This window comes from Rhododendron vialii, chromosome 11a, assembly GCF_030253575.1.
Source record: "Rhododendron vialii isolate Sample 1 chromosome 11a, ASM3025357v1".
Classification (NCBI taxonomy): Eukaryota; Viridiplantae; Streptophyta; class Magnoliopsida; order Ericales; family Ericaceae; genus Rhododendron; species Rhododendron vialii.
The window spans coordinates 29,602,503-29,622,860 of record NC_080567.1 but is presented as its reverse complement, the minus strand read 5'-3'; the positions used below and the strand labels follow the sequence as shown (position 1 = coordinate 29,622,860).

Sequence of the window (20,358 nt, the reverse complement as noted above, 5' to 3'; positions counted from 1 at the left end):
AATGCCATCAAATTTTGAGATTACTCCCGAATTGTTTTAGATTTTTCATGCACGAACGATGCAGGACTCGATAATAGTAATATTAACAGTTTGCGTTGTCAAAATAAATTAGGGTGGAGTAGGACCATGGTCCTGAACTGGACATACCAATAAACCCATACTGAGTTTTATTATTGACATTTTTCATATGAATTTTAATGGCTCTTTTATGCTATAGATGGTAGACCTGTAAACATAAATGATTAAATGCCCTGGCTTAAATTGAAGTAAAAATACTTTAAAAAATAATCGAAGTATTTTTTTTATCCGAAAAAATAATGGAAGTAGAAATTAAAAATGGTGAAGATTGAAAGAAGGAAATATCCTTCTTTTCTTGGCGAATTGATAGACAAATAATATTTACCTCACGCTATTATTCTTTCCGTTGAATCCGACATCTACCTATCCAACAACACTTTTGCATTATTGTTTGGTTTATTTGTCAAATCAAACTGGATTATCTACGTTTTCATACCTTTCAGAAATAAAACTAAAGAATATCTTTTACATCAATAAAATCTTTTTGATCAGGAAAAGGAGGTTTCCAAATGAATTGGAACTTCACTTGAACCAGCAACATACACCACGCATGAGATCGCGATCTTATAGCGTGCTGCAATAATCAAATAAATCTGGTTTTAGGCTAAACCAAGACAATCCGAGCCAACGCAAACTTCTCTAGCTCCGCCTATGTTTCGCTTATTAAATTTCGTTCAAGCGTGACACTGATGATAAACAGATCAACCTCAAATGCATTTTTAAAGCTTACTAAATTTTCAAACAAAACAATAAGCTTGTACAATAGAAAGGAGGACACAAAAACAAGTTACTCGAGCTTGACTTGTGATCAAACACGACGATTAAGCCGCCTCACTTACCGTTCTAGCAATATACTAGTACTATCTTTTTACTCTTAACTCATAACAAGTACTCCTATAATCTTCCATGAAGAACATGCAAACACGAAAGAAATCCAGCAGAGAAGAAACGAACGCAAAGGTTCCCAGAAAAAACAAAAGCAGAAAAATGAAGCCAAAAAGATCTTTACTGAAATACTAGCACCACTGTCATAGGAAATCCAATATAGGCACAATGCATATCCATTCCAGCCTCATCATCCATAACACACCAAACCAAATATCATCAGAATCTTTTTACTCTCAAACTCAATATCCTCACACAACTTCCAAAGTCAGTCCATCCCTGTTTTCTACATGTATGAGACATATAGTGCTTAGCCGGCAGCATACCCCTGCATCCTACTGTGTGCAACCCAAATGCAAATTACAGAGAAGCCCAAACATAAACCTTCAGCTCATAATTCAAAAGGATCGCCACTGCTAGCTCATGTAGGAAGTACACAGCCATTCCAGATTTATGTAACATATACAGCTTTACCAAAAGAACACCTAGAAATTAAATATAGTGACTCAGCTGAGTCAATGCCAAGAGTGAGGATATAATAGCACCTCCTGCAAGCAGAATCCTATTGAAGGGGACACCCTTGTGTCAAAATCATGCTGTTATGTACGATCATACTCCTATCAGGCAAATATCCTTCCTTGATCACTTTCCCTCTTTGCTCCTTTTTTCCAGCCATATCTGACTAACTACGATCAATTTATCTTCACCACACCAGATACTTAAAAACATGAATTATCTGGCATCATTCAGGCTACCTGGAGTTAATCCAAGTTCTTCGAAAATATAACTGCTTTGCTCTCCTTAAACTTTGCTAGCACCTGGTCAACTGTCTAGCAAAAAGAGACGCCGCAGCCACTAGCACATATATGTACCTCCAATATCATAAAACCCTTCACTGCAAACCACTAAACGAGAAGCAACTATTAATAACACAATTACAAAAAGGTAACAGGAGCCAAGTTTTTTAAATCAAGCGCATGCCATTTGCAAGTATATAGTCATATGTAAACATTTATATACCATTCTGTGCATCTTCAAAAACATTTGTTCTAGCAAAAGTAGCATTATAGCCAGAATCCCATTGTCACTGGTAAGGTGATTATCCAGGATTAAAACAGTTGCAAATGGTTTAGTTTAAAGTCCTCAAAGAGTGTATTTAAACAGGAAAAGCAAGATATGCCATTTCCAAAGCCAAATGTTTGCTGAGGGGAAGGAGACCTTCATACGACAATCTCACTTGGAAAAGCTCAATTATCCCCTCCTAAGGAACTGAGAGAATTCAATTGATTTTCTGACTTCTGTCATCATCCCAATTCTTCTTCAATCTTTACAACGCAAAGAGGTGCTGAGTTCAATGTGTGCTATGACACAAGGAACTTCGAGTCAACAAACAAATAAGAATGACAAAAGTGAACAGATCATAGCCATGCTACTTATCAGACAATATGGAATCAGAAGGCACGATTCATGTTACTGAAGCTTGGCCATGGCAGTTTTACAAGTCAATGTGGGGTTAATTGCTTTACTTCTTAACCTCACATTCCTACCATTTTTCGAAGAGTTTGCTTATGCAGATTTGGCAAGTTCACAACATTGAAAGAATGTAGAAGGGAGACAAGTCTTGGGATGTGGCCTATGCACGAATTTTAAGCGATACTGTGCCTCTTGCCTAGATATTTTAAGGAATCCATCACATCCAACCTAGGCCAACAACTTGCACATCCAGAATAAAGCTCCTCACAGCAACCTTCTTTTTAATATTTAATAGCCTCCTATCTAGTCAAAGAGCATTCCCATCTCGAATGATTCCTATAAGATTGCACGGACTGAGAGTATTTGCCATGCTTTGGGGGAAAACAAGTACCCCACCTCCTTTAGTCACGACTCTCCTGATTTCTGTCGCATATTAGTTTCTTCCAATTTAGCTATCTTCCCAAACACTTCCTTCTGATGAACACGCAAATACATTTCCCATTTCTTTAAGTTCCTATCCCCTCAAGGCCAGTCATTCTAGTCGACTTTATTATTGGTTCACTAATCCATTTTTGCTTGAGCTTTTCAGTTCAACAAGGCAATTTAATTTCTCATCCATAGAAAATGCAAAAGCAGTTCATTCACAAGGAATGAAAGCTTACCCTGAAAACAAATCTACGAACCGGCACTTGACTTTTGAACCCACTTTTGTTTCTGCATTCACATAACAATCAAGCAATCAGATTAGTAAATGACCAAACATCAAAACCTGAGACCTCGAGTAGACAACAAAAATCTAATTGCAAGCATACCTCATGAGGGACATAGCCAGAAGAACCTCCTCTCCTCAAGGGTTTCCCCTCACTTATGATAAAAGAGCCATCATCCTTCATATTATGTGCTACTCCAAGGCGACCACCGTGTGAATGGGAACCTGAACATGTTGTAGCAACAAGAGGCGGATTATGCAATACAGAAGACCAAAAAGAGGCGGGGAGGAGAGAGAAGTTTGATATAGGTTTCAGGATCTTAAGGCAAACTAACCATTATCTATTGGGGGATAGCTGCTTCGCCCACTTCCAACAGTTTTGACTTCCCCACTTCTTACATGTACCATATCAACTTTCACTTCTCCATGACTTCCTGACAAGACATGTACACAACAAAAATCATAACTAATTACCTAATCAAGAGAATAAGAACGCCAATGTAACATCCTTTTATCTTTGAGGTGCTTTAAAGTTAAATTTAATAACTTAAAGGACTAAAGTGCAATTTTTTTTAAAATTGTGCATGTGTGCCGTGTGTGTGTGCTGAGGTGTTGTGTGTGTGTGTGTTTCTTTTAAAACAAAAAGAAAAAAAGAAAGAAACCCATTAGGGTGGGTTTTGTTCCAACGTATAGAGAGAGAGAGAGAGAGAGAGAGAGAGAGAGAGAGAGAGAGAGAGAGAGAGAGAGAGAGACGGTGGAAAGAAGAGGAAGAAGAGTGATTGAAACCTCAATTCGGTAGGTAATTTTCAGTCCCTTTTGCTTAATTTCGTGTATGCTCAGCAGATTTTGAGACAGGTTAATAGGGTTCTGTTATGGGTTGATTTTTTCATTCTTAGATTGTGAATTGGCTTTTGATTCCTTTTTGATATTTAAAAAACACTCTCATCTCGTTCTTTAGCCGCTGGAATCGTTGAAAACCGTTGAGAACTCATCTTACTATGAAGTTTTGAAATCTGCTCTGCATAATGATAATCTGTTGCTGGACAGATTCGTACAGCTCTGAGTTTGTCTATTTTCTCACCCTTATATGTCGAAATTTACTTGGGTTTCTTCATGAAATCTGAACTAGATTTGATGCTTGTTCTTTTGGCTTTGGAATCACTTGAAAAGGTTAAGAACTCAATTTACTGTGAATTTTCAATTTACTGTGAATTTTCGAATGTTGGTCTGATCCTGAGAATCTGTTTTGTGACAGATTTGCGAATTTGTTGTGTATGCCTATTTTTATCATCAACACGCCGACCATGTTATTTTTTGGTAATTTTACTGGAGATGTCTCTATGTGTGTAGCATGTGCTGTTAAAATTTCAGAATTTTCTGAGTAGTATGGACAAAAGATAAAAATCATGAACCGAGCTGCCGTCAGATTCGCGTCTGGCCAGACAGCACAGACATGTGTTGTAAAAACGGGCATAACTTCTTGCTCGGATATCGGTTTTACGCACCGTTTCTTGATTCTGAAACTAGACTTGTATATCTTTCTGAATCTGTAAAGATTGTGCCTTAGTTTGGTCTGAGCAAAATCAGTTTTGGTTCCGAAGTTAATAGTTTGGTGATTTTGAAATTCTGGGCAGGTTTTGTAGCTGTGTTCTTCATCAATTTTGTCATAGTTAAATATACTTGCTGACTATGAGTTCTCATGAGTCTTAAACCTTGATCAATTGGTGTTGTTTTGGCATTGGAAGTATTGGAAAAGATTGAGTGTGTGATTTTTAATGAGCATTCGATCGCAGACTGCTCTGCTGGAACTGTGTTTTCTGTTTTAGATGTGTAACTTTATTTGAGCGTATCTTGGTCATTCGGACTCCGTTTAGGACAAATTTTATATTGAGATTGATGTTCTGAGAGTGTACTTTCTAATGGTTATAGTCTCGGAATCTAACTCTAAACCTATAGAATACTATAGTCAGGAATCGATCAGTGGTTCTGTTGATAATGTGTGAAATTGTGGAATTCTTGGTTTTGGGTACGAATTGGTGAATTTACTTTTGTTCGGCAATTGCTAAATAGTTGAATTGATGCAGAACATTGTTAATGCATTTGTTAAAGCCTTAAAAGTATTTCTATACTAAAATGTTTGGCTTGTGGATAGGTGACGAATCGGTGAATCAAAGAGCACCGAAACCATAGTTGTACTTTCTTTTGGAATACAAGGTGAGTGTTTGATTCATAGATGTTGTTCTATATTGAATTGAACTTGATTGCTGGCTTAGTGCCCGGTGATTGGCTTTATGCCAAAAGGCTTTTATGCCTTAAATTATTGGCTGTGTGCCCGGTGATTGGCTTTATGCCATATGGCTTTATGCCTTAAACTATTGGCTGTGTGCCCGGTGATTGGCTTAATGCCAAAAGGCTTTATGCCTTAAATTATTGGTTGTGTGCCCGGTGTTGCTTTTAATTGCTTGGTTCACTGTTTGACTGGTTGAGATATATCTTTTAGTTGTGCCTTTAATATGGAATTGCATCCATGTCTCATAAACACTCCTGGATTCCATTTGGAATCCAGTTTTGCAGGCGTTGTAGATATCCACTGCTGATCGTCGTGGGGTTGTACGCTCGCTTAGGGTAGCATGTCGGAAGGCTAGACTGATTTTGGTGAAACATTGTAGATAGGGATGTAGTTGCAGCCTATGTTTATATTTGGTTTATTGTATAGTTTAATGCTTTCTTAAGACTTCCGCTGTGTTTGTAAGAACGTTAAGTTTTGCGTTATCAATAAAATGGTTGTTGGTTAACTTAATTGCTAGAACTTGAGTTATAGAAATGGGTTGGTGGTTGATGTTGCACCCTCACGTCGATTTGGGCTCATTTGAGTGCTGGCCCGGGGTGGGGTGTGACAGCCAACATCTGGAAATGCAAGTTTATAGCAAAATCCATACTTTCCATTTGCATATGAAACCCAAGAAAAAGGGGAAAAGTCCAAACACCTGGATCGAGCGTATCCTATCAAAGTAAGCACCATGCACCGCAGATTTACTGATTTGCAGATAATAGTCAAACAATGCCTTACCTTTCACAGAATCTCCCAGTAACTGTGTAGATTGAGAAGCAGAAGATGATAAAGACTCATCGCTAGCATGTGATCCGTCTGAACGGCGTAGTGGAGTCCAAACACCACGATCAGGCCTATCCTTGTTCCGTGTATGTTTTTCCTGCTTCTCACTGCAAGAACCGCGCAAATCATTCCCAACGGTTTCTGGTGCTCCATTGGTATCCTTCAAGAACAACTTAACTTGGGCTCTAGGAGGTCTGTTGTCCTTATCCTGATTTGAGGCCTGGTTTTCCTGTTCAGAATGAACCACAGATGATGATTGCCTTTGACGCGCATCCTTGTTGAGAAGTATGCTTCTGATTATCCTTCCACTGGTTTCACGTCGCTGGTTCTGTTTAAGAGCAATGTGATTGCCTCCTGACACCTGTAGCAGGGGTAAGAATACCAACAATAAGTAGTTGTGCAGCACTAATAATCTTCAGTATTTGGTTTTCTCAAATGTTATTCCGCACTGTAATACTCACATAAGATAGATTATAACTCCTAGAGTAACATGACTGCCTTAATACCCATCCCATAATCATGAGCTACAACAGGCAAAAATTATTCCAAAAGAACTGGAGAATATTCCAATGAGATAGCAGGAACAAGAAATAAGACCACCCCACAAGGTTACAAGGGAGTTAAGGGGCCTTCTTCTATAGGCTTTTTTCTGTATTCAGATAGCATTCCCCTAATGCATCAGTTTTCCATATACAACATTTATTATCACTTATCAGAGAGAGCGAGAGCACCCCTCAAAGGCTATAGCAATGAAAAGAAGTTGAAAGAGATGAATAAGATCTAGAGTCAATATAGACCCTTGTGGAAAGGGCCGATTGCAACTTGCAAGAAACAAAAAGGCGTACATGAGGAATTTCTTTCTCTTTCCCTTTCAAAAGCAAGATTTTCTTCTTCCCAGTATCAGTGCTTCCAGTAATTCCTGAAACATATTCATGAAACTCTTAATCCGAATAAACAAATGGTGGAGAATGACAAATAATTCACAATGACATTCAAACAAAAGAAGCACTAAATGGCATGGTTCCCTTTTAAAGACAATTATCTCTCGATTCTTTCCTTCCTCTCACACATTCTGAATAGAAGATATATCTGACATTTTAATAATTGAGGTTGGCATTGTTGTGGAAAACTCCACTTTCCAAAAGCTAATTAGACCCGATAGGGACATTCTATACTATAAGCAGACAACACCTCATAGTTCCTTAAACCCCGAAAACGTATAGAGTCCAATCAAATGAGAAGTCTAACATGGCCAAATCTCCATCAGCATTTTTCCCTCCAGCAGCAAAGGAATGTTCCCCATCATAGTAGATGATTTTCTAAGGGGCAAAGCAGGGAATATAACACCCGAAGAAAAGGAGGACATGCACTTAAAGATTCTACTTGATCACAAACTTATCTTAATTCAATATACCATATAGAATAACTGAAGATAACTTAATTCCAACATCTTATTGCCACTTCACGAATTTATAGATATATTTGCAAACTTCAAGTAAGCTTCACGAATTAATGCCACTTCCTGTAAGCATCAAGAAGAGGGAACAGATACAATTGCAACTTCACGAATTAATGCCACTTCTAATGTGACAGAATGCCGAAATACCAACACAGCAAAGAATCGTGGAAGCAGGGAAATGTTACTCTCCCAACGTAGCGAATCACAGAACGCTTCAACATCAGTCACAGCCACAATTGACAAACAGGAGGATATGAATGAAGCCATTCAGACGACTCCAACTAGTAGAATAAAAAATAATTCTACAAGCATATGCGCATGCAGAAACTACGTAGATTGCCCCAAAACTACTTCAACACTGGCAAATTGAGAATCCAAATAATAGTCATACCACTTTTCTCTTCTGAGACTTCATCAAGCTTAACTTTGCCACTTGTACTCTTTGCAGCATCTCTTAAAACATACTGGCAATCGGGAAGAAGTAAAAGTTAACAACACTTCCATCATGCCTTCACGGTATGGAGGCAGACAAATGATCAAATATGACTAAACATTGGGCACTAAAACAACAGAACATTGAAAATTGAATGTACAAGTAACAGATGCATGCATAGAGATGTCCCAACCATCACTATTTGTGGAAAACAAAAAAAGAACAGAAACAGCGCCCACAATAGGCCATTCCGAGCATAAACTTTAGAAAAGCAACCCTTATGCGGTCCAAAACTATGACATTGCAACTTCTCACGATCAATAAACGATGATGTAGCATAGGCATTAATTGCTTTTTCCATAATAAAGAAGCCAAATGTGTTAATAAACACGAGTACCATGGTGGTAGAAATCATCCTCTTGTCGGAACCTCGTCTCGATGATGAACTAGGATTTCCAGACGACACTCCAGCAATTTTTCTGACCGGTTTCCCATTAGACAAAGATCTCTGTCAAAATTACATACTGTGTAAGTAAGTGAAACATTTTAAGACATCGAACAAGCAGGAATTCCACATATTGCATGTCCACCAATACTTCAACATTAAGCAACCATTCACTACACACTACACAGTACAAAAATTCAGATCTGTCAAGCCAAAAAAGTTCAAACACAAAAATGCAATGCGTAAGCGCTAAGAGAACCATGTTGTTCTCAGGTGTAGATTGTATTCGAGGATTACCCACTAAAAAACAATGTGCATACCAGATATTAGCAAGGAGCAGACACCAAACAACGGGTCCGAGACACATCAAAATCCTTCTTCATACAATGTATAGAATACATCAATAAAAGTTAGTAAAGTAATAGCTACCCGAGTTCCGCTCTTGGCTGCTCTTTTCTGACGAATAAAATCCATTAGAGGTGTGACTATTGGTGTATCCTTAGCAGCACCTACAAAAATTAAGAGAGGAAAAAAAAACAGCAAACTTTTTATTCTCATGCCATTTGTGGGCCTGTGGCCGCTTTCTCACTCCAATTTGGGTTCAATACATGATGACGACATTACAGCAAAGTTCCGAGTTCTAACTAACCAGCTCGTTCTGCTTCCTTTCTCTCCAATTGTATCTCCGCACTCGGAAGATTCTCGACCGGCTTTTCAAGAAATTCAAGGAATTCCGTATAGTCCGGATCTAAAATTCATCAAGAAAAGCAATTGTTACAGAAAATCAAGAAATGGTGGCATAACCATTGCAGGCAATCCGCAAACAAATGACCATTTTGGTACCTTTAAATATGGTCCCCTCGCGCCCATCTTTCTTAGTGCACAGCTTTGGGACACGTTGCGAAGGAGCATACTCCACGATCGTTTTGAATTGGGTACCTGTGTCAAGAGTGGAGGGCACCTACTCAGAACACTGTATTCCCCGTGGAACAAATTTACAAACAGTACACAATCAAGAATCTTTCGAGTCGCAATGGCTCTAATTATTTTCCCTTCCCTTCCCTTCAAGTATCATTAGCTTCTGGTATAGAAAAAGGGAAAACTGCAATACCCTATACATGTAGGAAACTAGGATTGAAATTAACAAATATTGTGAGACCATGTTTAGAAACAGAAGTTGACATGTCTAATGAATCTCTGCGCAATATGCTCAAGGATTACCCTTCTCGTTGACAAAAACATGCCCATCAAAGAACTCAGCAAACTCAATAACATCATCAGGCCTCTTGAAGTCTATATAGGCTCTAGCATATGATTGACGCTTCTGGCTGCAAAACCAGTTTCATTAATAAATACAAGAGACTGCACCGAGCCATAAAATGTCATTCTGAAAATAGGATAACATAATACTGTAGGGTGAAAAGCTTTATCCAATTATCCACCCTTAAAGATCAAATAAAAAGTAATCCAATATGCACAAGCGTTCTTAGTGATATGTAAGTAGGTCTCTTCCTGCCAATGGAGTAATTAGGCCTCAAAATAGTAGTTAAAACTCTAATTAAGCACATATCAAGTTCAAAACTAGTTTAACAAAAATAAAAAGTAAATTAAAATCTACCACATGCTATAGCACAGAACAACCCAACTGTTCCAGTAAAATCAAACCCTCAAACCAGCAATTACAACTCTAATTAAGCATATATCAAGCTCCATACTAGTGTTACAAAAGCACGTACATTAAATACAGGTCCAAAAAAAAAAAAACCTAACCTGTCCTTGCCAGGACGGAAAACGACCCAATTGTAGCGTCCAGTGAAACGGCCGTCGATTTGCTCCGCGAACGCCGACGGCGACATGGACGGCGGAAGGTGCCGTACCACAACCTTTGTTCGATCTAACAAGCCCTTCATGCGTCGAAAATTAACTCGAAGCCAAACCCTAGAAGTTCGATTACACCCAAATCTTTGAACGATTCAAACCCGCGTTAGAATTGAATAGGTCGCGAGATATTGTGTTTTCGTTGGTAGTGTCGATCGGGATGGATTCTGTGCCCTAGTTTGGAACGAGACTCGGAAATCGCCATGCATGACAACGGTGTGGAGAGAGGAACCTGTGAAATAATCGGGGTTTTTTGAAAGGTTTTTTTTATTTATCAGAACGGTTTTTTGTAGTAATATTGTAAATTAAAAAGGTTATTGATTTTGTCACCTCCATTTTTTTAACGTTGCAAAAAATATACTTGTAAGAGAATGACAATTAAAAAAAGAAATGACAAAATCATTTCCATTAAAAATAGCAATCAATTTATGAAATACTAGTACTAGCTAGGTCTGTCCATAGAGCAATTTCGAATTCCGATCTTTGTTCAAAATTGCTCGAATCTAATATCCGAAAATCTAAGACAAAGGTTTGAGAATATCCGAAAATCTAACACAAAGGTTTGAGCCCAACAGTGAATGTGTGGTATTGTTCAGGATTTTAGATAACTTCTGAAATCATATACTGTATGAAGAAACCTATTAGAAACCTATTAACTTCCGCTAACCCGCTGATGTATCATTGTATTGACAAATCCGTTTGCATATTTGAAAAAAAGAAAGCGAATTATGAAATACTAAATGAGTTTTGAGTTAAAGTCAACCTCGTAAATTTTGTTTTTTTGGAAGGAAAACCTCGCAACTCGAACATGCGATGTATATAGGAGACAAACCTCCATTTCCAAGGCGCGTGGTTAAAGTCAAACCGAAACGAAAATAAACGCGAGTTTCGGAAAGAGGGAAAATTCCTTTTTTTATTATTTATATTTCCAAATCTCCAGTTACCCAAATATTTTTGATTTAATGAGTGGAGTGATAGATAGAGAAACTTATTAAGAATCGTGCAAAGAGTAAAAATTATTTTCCAAAAATGGTCAATGAACGAAGACTTTATAGTTTTAATAACTTTCTTGCGGAAAACCAATTTCCTCTAAAATAAATCCTAAAAACAAGAATTTTAATTTCGTTGCGAAAAAAATTCCAACAGAATGCACTATTCCCCACACTTACCGGAGCATAAGGTTTGGACTTTGGAAGTAGAAGGAAATCTTGTTTTTACGTTCTTTTTAGAAGAAAAGACATGAGAAAATAGCAAATATGCACTAGTTGACCGTGGATTTGATCTCCACAAGATTAGTTGAAGTGCGTGTATGTTAACTCAAACACTTGAGCTAAAAAAAAAAAAGCAAACTTTTTTTCTTTACACTTTCCGTGTTAATTATTTGTTCTCAATTTCATTTTACATGTTCCAAACATACTTGCATTTCTGAATCATCCTTTTTATAATATGCCTAAATCTGAGGGAAATGATTTTGTCACTCCCTTTTTTTGTTAATATCACTCCCCCGCAAGTGTAATTTTGCACCAAAAATACACTTGCAGAAGAGTGGCGTTGACAAAAAAAGGAGTGGCAAAATCAACGGCCAATCTGAATCATACCCGTTAAACATGTTTCCCTAATCCTAAATATGCCCCCCATCTTCAACCTAGGCACTAACTAAATCTGATTTTTCTCTAAAGTCATGCCAACTATCGTTGTAGACTGTCCCAGCCCTCATTCCAACTCCATATCCACTATGGCTTTCATGGCTTTGACGTGGCCTTTGTTTGCCCATTCGTAGTTGAACTAGAAATTCAAAAATCTACTGATGTTTTCTTCTAGCAGGAAAACCACAAAAAATGCTCAGACCAGAGTAACCAGTTTTTTGATAACTCAGGTGTCCGGTCTATGAACTTGTCCCAAAAGAGTTGAAAACACCTAGGAGGCTTTGTGCACATTAGGAGGGAGCAAACCCCTAATAGTTCCAAAGAATACCGGGCCAACCCATTGGGCCTTGGGTTGACCAGAATAACCAGTTGATTTAGTTCCAACAGATGAGAAATGCTTGATCAAGAAAACCATATACGTAAGTTCCAAAGCTCAACAGGAATGAGAAACAAAACCCACAATGTTACGTCCTTGAATCCTCAAAATACTAAAGTTACCTCAAACATTTTTAATAGAAGAGCACAAATCATCTACTCCCAACAAAGACAAACATGACCAAAACTAAGCTTTGATTGAACTGAGGGTATCATCACTTAAAGCACTTGGCATCCAAAAGTGCCTCTCCTTCAAAGGGCTCCTGATCCTCTATCATCTGATTCACCCTCTCCTTCTGGTCTTCATCGCTTATGTCAACCTTCTTCCAATCATAGAGCTCCATGTCATAGCACTCATCAATTATGAATTGCGGAACTTCCTGACCACGGAAAAGCCAAAGCCCCTTCACCTTGAATGGGGGCTCTGACCCGATAACCAGCATCTTCCCAAAGGCATACTTCCGTGCCAGATCCATCCGTTGAAGAAATCCACCGACCTTGTTTAGGGTCACAAATGAGACAGTATTCTCATTGTTGTACTTGTAGTCACAGAACCAAAGAGAGTATCCCTCTGGATCGTACATGTCCCAGAAACCTGCAAAGAACAGGAACTTCATTACGTGGACAGTGTGGGTAGTTTTAATATCGGAAAGTGTATGCTACAAGACCTCAGATGCAGAAGCCTAGTCCAGTGAAAATTTTCATCCTATTATGCATGTAAATTTGAAATGAGTTCTCCTTACGCCATCTGAGCCATCTCTCATAAATATACTTTTATCACAAGTTAAAGGTGCATACACAGATAGATATTACTTTGATGACTTCTACATCTATATCATCCAACAAATATATATACATAGATGTGGAGTAATAGAGGTCTATATTTATTATTTACAAGACGCATCTCCTGTTCAATATATCCATATTAAGTTTAACACGTCCAGTAGGACATAATTCTGGAAAGCCAATATTCTATAGCAAATTAAGCACAATGTCTTCTAGTTAACAGATCATATCAAATAACAGTCACCTCAAGAAGTGACATGCTATTAAAACATGCTGAAAACCAAAAAATTACGAATCCCGTTGACTTGCTATTAGAATTGGTAGCCAAATCGATACTGTAGGCAGCAAGAGAGGAACACATCATAGGTGCATAATATCTTTTACACCAAACCATCTGGTGTGAGAGAGAATAAGAGCTAAAGCAACTTGTGCATATTTGAATGCAATCCTCGTATTAAAATCAACAAGAACCAACGATTCAACGAACAAATGTTTCTTGTTAGCAAAAGAGAATGGTAGGATGCAACAAAATCACTCAACATTAATAACCAAAAAAATGTATTAAAAAAAAAAAAAGCGAAAATGAAAACGAATATATACCTTTGATTGCAACTTCACGGAAGTTGGTCTTGGTATTCGAGTAGAGCCTCTTCCAATCATCCAGTATCATCTTACTGGGGGGCAGTAGATCAAGGGGATTCTTTGGTTTGGGTTTTGGTGCCTCCTCCTCCTCCTCAACAGCTTCTTCTTTGGGCTTGGCTGGCGCCTTCTTCGCCTCTTTCTTTGGCTCATCTTTCGGCTTTGACTTAGCAGTTTCTTTTGGCTCGGAAGGCTTCTTGGTAGATGTAACAGGAGGAACTTGTTCTGTCTGCTTTACCTCACCCAATATCTTGCTGAAATTTGGTTGATTAACCATGGTCCAAAAGTATCTCTCAACATGAGGGAACTCAGAGGTAAAGCTCTTGGTCATGAGCCGAGTGAACCCCAAATACAAGTTCACTGTCATGATAATGTCAGCCAGGGTCACAGAATGCCCAACCAGATAAGTGTTTGAAACCAGATGTGTGCTCAAAGCACCAAGAGCTCTCTTCAATGCAGAAATAGTAGCTTCCTCAACCTTCACACAAAAACACATGAGAAGGTAAGTACAGGGCACCCGAGGAGTAATAAAAAACACTTTAGCAATAGAAAAAGGGTATGAATTATAACTTTAACAGCCCCCATGACTAAAGTAAATTATATGTTGGAGAAATTATATGTTGGAGAGGAGACAAAAACAAAATCTAATGAATGAGCAAATAACCGAAACGTGTAGGGTGTGCAGATGTGGATTTGTCATTGTTTCTCACAAAGTAGGAAGCATCTGGATGCCCCAGAAATAGAAAACACCATTTTCATCGACTCAAAACAGATCAATCTGCAACTCAGTACCTGAAAGGAATGCACCCTGTGGAGCATATATGGACACAAAGACGGGATTTATAAAGAAGTGGGGACACGGAAACGGAGGAAACAGAGTTATATGTAGAAACATGAAACATCAATATGTATGAACAAGCATCAAATTACATCATATTACACTTGTAACCCAAAATATTTGAAGTAATACACATTTACTCCCAGAAAATTTAAAATATTGCTTATTTAACCCCCGTCATGTCCCCCTTAAAAAATTTGATTCAATTTTAGTGTTTTCATAAGTAAAAATTAAATTACACTTAATGGACACACCACATGGCGTGCACACACGTTTTTTGCCGTGTCCCAGCGTGTTTGTGTCCCCGGCATGTCGGACACGAGTATGGCGACCTCTAGGAGTGTCGCTGCTTCATAGATTGTACCTTTGATTCAGTTAAATACTACAAAATTGTTGTCCTATACTGATCCAAAATTCTGGAAATAGAAGAGTTAACTGGAATCCCATGCGTTCCGAGCCCCCTCTCCTACTGCCAAAATACTAAAATACATTTGCCTTGTACAGAAACGGAGAGGAAAATTTTCTGAACGAAGAACCAAGGATACTGTAAACAATAGTAGCTATAGCTTTAGTTTTCTCCATGATGAATAGATTTTAATGGACATGAGAATTATAGGATAGGGAGTGGATTTCATACTTGACATTCTACCACCATTTTTTTCCAAGCTACCACCATTTTTTTCCAAGCGTCTACCAAAAAATCAGTAGACATATTATAACATATCATTCCCTTCCCAGTAACATCACGAAAAGAAAATTTATTCCATTCCTACTCTTTAGCTACCTCATTTGATTGCCTCTCTCCAAGTCCGCATCGAAACAAAGTGCACAAGATGTGATCCACTGATCAATAAAATTGAATGATTGAAATACTATGACCTAAAAGGCTCATCTAAATTTCACAGAATTATTTTGAATCGTTTATTGGGCATTATAAAGCACTTTATCACGCAAAGACAATTTATTTTCATGCTATTTAAAAAAAGTACAAAAGCAAATATAGGAAATGCTATCAACAAGAACAGAAGACACAAGATAACGCACTGGAGGAAGGTAAACAGCTCGTCCCATTCTTGGTCTAAGCCAGTTCCCAAGATTAGCATCAATCTCCAATGATGCAAAGTCAATCCACTGGTCAATATGGGCCTGGAAAAAGCAGTAAAGCCGTCATGATTATAAGCACAAGTGCTAAGAATGCGGTAAGTTTCTTCTTTCCTGTGCAAGGCACAACACACACACACACAGAGGGAGAGAGAAGAAATGAAAGCGAAAGATGAAATCTCCAAACAGAACGAATAACAAATCTTGACTCAAAGTAGAATTACAGAAACAAGGCAAAAAGACGTCTTACAGTTTCTATTAGTGAAGAGCCACACAGAGGATTATCAGGCTTCAAGCGAGAAACTGCAGCAACGAAGACAACTGTAAGTATAAACTAAGTTCATCGGAGGATTAAAAGCTGTAAGGCAACATTGTCTTCTAACCATAGCGTGCTATGGCGTTGCTCTCAAAAATGGGGCCATCTGGAGTTTCCAGCACAGGAACCTATTCATGAATAGGGGGTAAAACAAAAACCCTTGTTATAATGAAATCAATAAGCTAAACATCAGATTTCTTATGATGTCCAAATTGTAACTTTTACCTTCCCAATAGGGTTCATTTTAAGAAACTCGGGTGTTTTGTTCGAAACCCCCATCTCAAAATTCTGGGCCATCTCAACTCGGACACCACTATACTCCGCAGCAATGAGTGTCTTGAAAGCATTTTTGTTTGTACTCCCCGCATACAAGACCTATAAGATAGACCAGAAAACAATAATCACACGGAATTACAGAATGCAACAAAAATAGTCACTTAAATGACACATTTGTTAGCTCAACGTGAAATAGTTAAACGCACCCAAAATATTACTTCCCCACCACAATTTTGATAGTCATACGGTGTTCGAGAATGCAGTAATTTGTGTACTAATAAGAGGGTTTTTATCTCCAAATGATACAAAACTCGTCATGACAATTACATAATCCAACAGACACATATAGGATTAGACACTGAATTGCATGCATTGGCGTGGACACATTTAGCTTCATACATACTATAACTCAAGTCCTGACTGTCAAAACCAAACCTAAAGTTCATATAAAATTCCTTGTTACGTGCTCAAACCTTAAACAAGGCACATCAACGTGTTTGAAATACAATTTCAATCAAAACTGTTAATTCGTATAACTAAGCAAGCTTTTAGTCATGAACATATTATGACCTAAAAAAAGATTGTCAAGGATTTTCAGCTTCCAAACAAGCTTTTAATAGACTTGAGCTTAATCCAAAACGGACCAATGTCCCCTTTGCTAGACATGCATGACTCATCATTCAATTTAAAGTATCAATTCTACTTTCCTTATTGCAACATCATAATTCTCGAACAAGAATGGAACTAATCTCAAATACCAAAAAGGTCTCAGTGCTTCGGTTTCAACCCAAAAGGAAAATTTCTTCTCTAAATTCAAAAAGCATATGAGAGTTTGTGTTCTATCTTACACCACATCAAAAAAAGAGATTAAAAGTAACCAATTGCAATATATTAATGACTACCATTCTGAATTGTTAGTCAACTATATTTCATAGCCAAACAGAAGAAAAGTGAATCGCGTGACAACATAGCAAATGATTGAAGTAAACACAGTTACAACAAAGCAAATCGGTTATAAGTTTGCAATTCACTGCAAACATGACGTAGTGAGTCAAACCGGAACCTCTATTGGGCCTAGCAAGTGGCAGCCCAAAGCAGCAAGTGTTTGGGCCGAACCAACTACGCTTGGACCGGCACGCTGTGATGGGCGCGTGGCTTGTGCGTGTAAGCCCAAGTTGCGGAGCTAGGCCTGGGCCGGACCAGGTCGAATCAGGTCCGATCTGGGAGAGGACAGAGAATTGACGACGTTACCGGCAGATCAGTTCGAGCATGTGGCATCAGTCCAAGAACTGGCTAGGGCATTTGCCTAGCACGAGCTTACTCGGAGCCCAAGTTAATTCACGCTATAGAAAGTACGGTCCTAAACACTAGAGAGGCACGCCGTTACTGTTCATACACAGAGCTTCGTACTTTCTCCTTTTTGAATTGAGACTAACTCAAGCATCGGCGTGCCTTCTAAGGCCCGTTACGCACTAAATGGTGTTTGTCTGCATTAGGGAAGGTCCAGCTCCATCCAGATCGGTACCGGAGATCCAGAAGAAGATCGGGATAAACACCCCCACACATGAGAATACGTATATAACACTTTCACTGTTTCACACACTTCTATGATCATACATACATGTGTAAGTGTTTATACAGGGAAGAATAATTACACAGTAATTGAAAATAACACGCGACAGAGAAATAATGAGTAAGAGCAGAAATGACTTACCAGCGCCATTGCTTAACGGAAAGAAACGTTCGCTTCTGCTGTTGGACCTGACAGTAAGACACACAAAACACGTCGAGAGAAATTCGCAGCAGAAGCAGCTGAATTGAGAGAGAGAGAGAGAGAGAGAGAGAGAGAACGGACCTCAAAAGACGAGCGATCTCCCGAAAGCAGCAGCGTAGAGAGAGAGAGAGAGAGAGAGAGAGAGAGAGAGCAGTGAAGCAAGGCTAGGGTTAGGAGCTTATGTGAGATGGGCTGATTTTCCGTTTTGTAGCTTTCGGGTTCAGGTCACTGGGCTTGGGCTTGGGCTTCCCAAGTGAAAATTCTTCAAAGCTTGTGAAATTAAGATCTACCAAATTTAAATAAATAATCAATATGGGGGATTTTCTTTAAAAATTACGGAGTGTAATTGGTGAGAAATTTGTTTTGGAGGGGAAGAATAAAGTGAATATCTGTAAAAGTTCTTGAATAACAAGGTCGTGTTGGGTTTGTAAAAGTTGATGAGTAACCACGTTTTATACACTAGTTTATTTAATACTATATATATATATATATATATATATATATATATATATATATGATACTGTAAATTTATCCTTACAGACTTTTACGGTCTACGTTGTAAATTTATTCGTAACATTTTCTCTATAATTCGTAACATTTTGGGATTGCATATGATACACACCCAAATGAGGTGTGTAGTTAAGGATTAACTTTGGTAAATATTTCTCTTAGTTTTAAATCACCCCTCTGTTGATATCGACAGGTGATAACCTTTTAAGGTGTAAACATTTGCCTCCCGACTCTCGAAGAGTTTTAGATAAATTCTACACCAACCCTTTCTTTTTGACTGATATAACAAAGCCTTCAAGGCTTATTTAAAACCCACTGTCGAGAATAACATGGCTCTATTGATTAGAACATCTCCAACACGAGAGGTCAAAAGTGGAGATGTCAAATTATTTTGAAGGCTTATGTGGCAATTTGACATCACGTTCCCCCTCTCCAACCCTTATGTCAAATTATTTTGAAAGCTATTTTTGAAAATTGACAGTCTAGAGGTTGATGTCAAAGTTGACATGTTGGGACTTCCCTTCAAAGTCACGTCACCTCCCTTAAAAGCCATGTCACTTTTGACATGATAAAATGCATCATGGTTGGATAGCGATTTAATGCCAAAACTAGCCGTTTGATTGTCCATCTCAGCTTTGACATCTCCCGTTATAAATGCTCTTAATCTCCAAACCTTGACATCAAATTGGGGATGTCAATTTTTTTTTGAAGGCTGATGTGGCATTTTGGCATCTCCAATTTGACATCAAAACCTCCTCTCCAACCCTTATGTCAAATTTTTTTTATTTGACATCAAATTATCCCAAGGGCGGTACTACACTTAGGCTCCGCTAGGCTATAGCCCAGGTGCAATTCCGAAGAATTAAATAAAAATAATAAATTATGTCTAAAGTTTCGGTCCAAGTGAATTTAGCCCAACACACCATCCTCCCATTCAGCCTAGCTCAATCCACCATCCGTTTAAACGGCGTGAAGATCTTATTTGTTTGATCATTTTATCATAAAATGGTCATAATTAATTTTTGTCTTTAGTGCTCTTGTAATCAAGTATCTGCTCTTTATTTGGAATTCTATAGGGTAGATACTTGATTATGAGAGTTCTAGATGCAAATATTAATTATGACCTTCTAGAACAATATGATCAAAAAAATAATATCTTCGCACTGATTCAAACGGATTAAAAATATGAAGTACTTGATTTTTATAGATAGTTTATATATTTAAAAATATGGTTAAAATTAATTATAACCATTTAGAAGAATAATATAATCAGAAAAATAAAATATTGAAATGATTCAAACGAATGAAAAATTGGAGCACTTAATTTTTTTGAAACTGTTTAATAATATAAGAGAAATCAAGAGAGAGAAGTGAAAAATAATATAAAAGAAATTGTTGATGAACAGTCGTTCAGTATATATACCGAAGTATTGTAGCGAAATGTATTTTATCTAAGCTTTTATCTAATTGCTTTAGGTGGGTTTTCTCGATTTTAGGTTGCTATGATAGCTAATATTTTATTTTTGCTACTCTGGTGTACATACTCTAATGGAACAACAAAATAAAAAAGGAGGAAAAACACTTTTGTACTTTTGTTTTGTTTATTTTTAAACATTTATATA

General features: G+C 37.9%; 2 protein-coding genes across 3 annotated transcripts; both read right to left on the bottom strand.

The window, feature by feature from the left end:
* Positions 1-1,066: 1,066 nt before the first annotated feature.
* On the bottom strand, positions 1,067-10,761 carry LOC131306388 (regulator of nonsense transcripts UPF3-like). Of its 2 annotated transcripts, none has more exons than XM_058332595.1 (13): positions 10,368-10,761; positions 9,819-9,925; positions 9,441-9,536; positions 9,247-9,345; positions 9,027-9,106; positions 8,550-8,660; positions 8,111-8,183; positions 7,106-7,179; positions 6,216-6,621; positions 3,481-3,579; positions 3,249-3,370; positions 3,099-3,150; positions 1,067-1,868 (listed from the first exon to the last, which is right to left on the bottom strand). In XM_058332595.1, the coding sequence occupies exons 1-12, from the start codon at positions 10,505-10,507 to the stop codon at positions 3,112-3,114; spliced, it is 1,446 nt and encodes a 481-aa protein (XP_058188578.1). In that variant the 5' UTR covers positions 10,508-10,761; the 3' UTR covers positions 1,067-1,868; positions 3,099-3,111. The 2 variants fall into 2 exon arrangements, with proteins under 2 accessions (XP_058188578.1, XP_058188577.1); XM_058332594.1 differs by having other exon boundaries at positions 1,067-1,858.
* Positions 10,762-12,494: 1,733 nt separating this feature from the next.
* LOC131306387 (elongation factor 1-gamma) lies at positions 12,495-18,418 on the bottom strand. The gene is made up of 8 exons (XM_058332593.1): positions 18,308-18,418; positions 18,167-18,213; positions 16,402-16,551; positions 16,244-16,304; positions 16,111-16,163; positions 15,804-15,905; positions 13,883-14,399; positions 12,495-13,091 (listed from the first exon to the last, which is right to left on the bottom strand). The coding sequence occupies exons 2-8, from the start codon at positions 18,173-18,175 to the stop codon at positions 12,712-12,714; spliced, it is 1,272 nt and encodes a 423-aa protein (XP_058188576.1). The 5' UTR covers positions 18,176-18,213; positions 18,308-18,418; the 3' UTR covers positions 12,495-12,711.
* Positions 18,419-20,358: the final 1,940 nt, after the last annotated feature.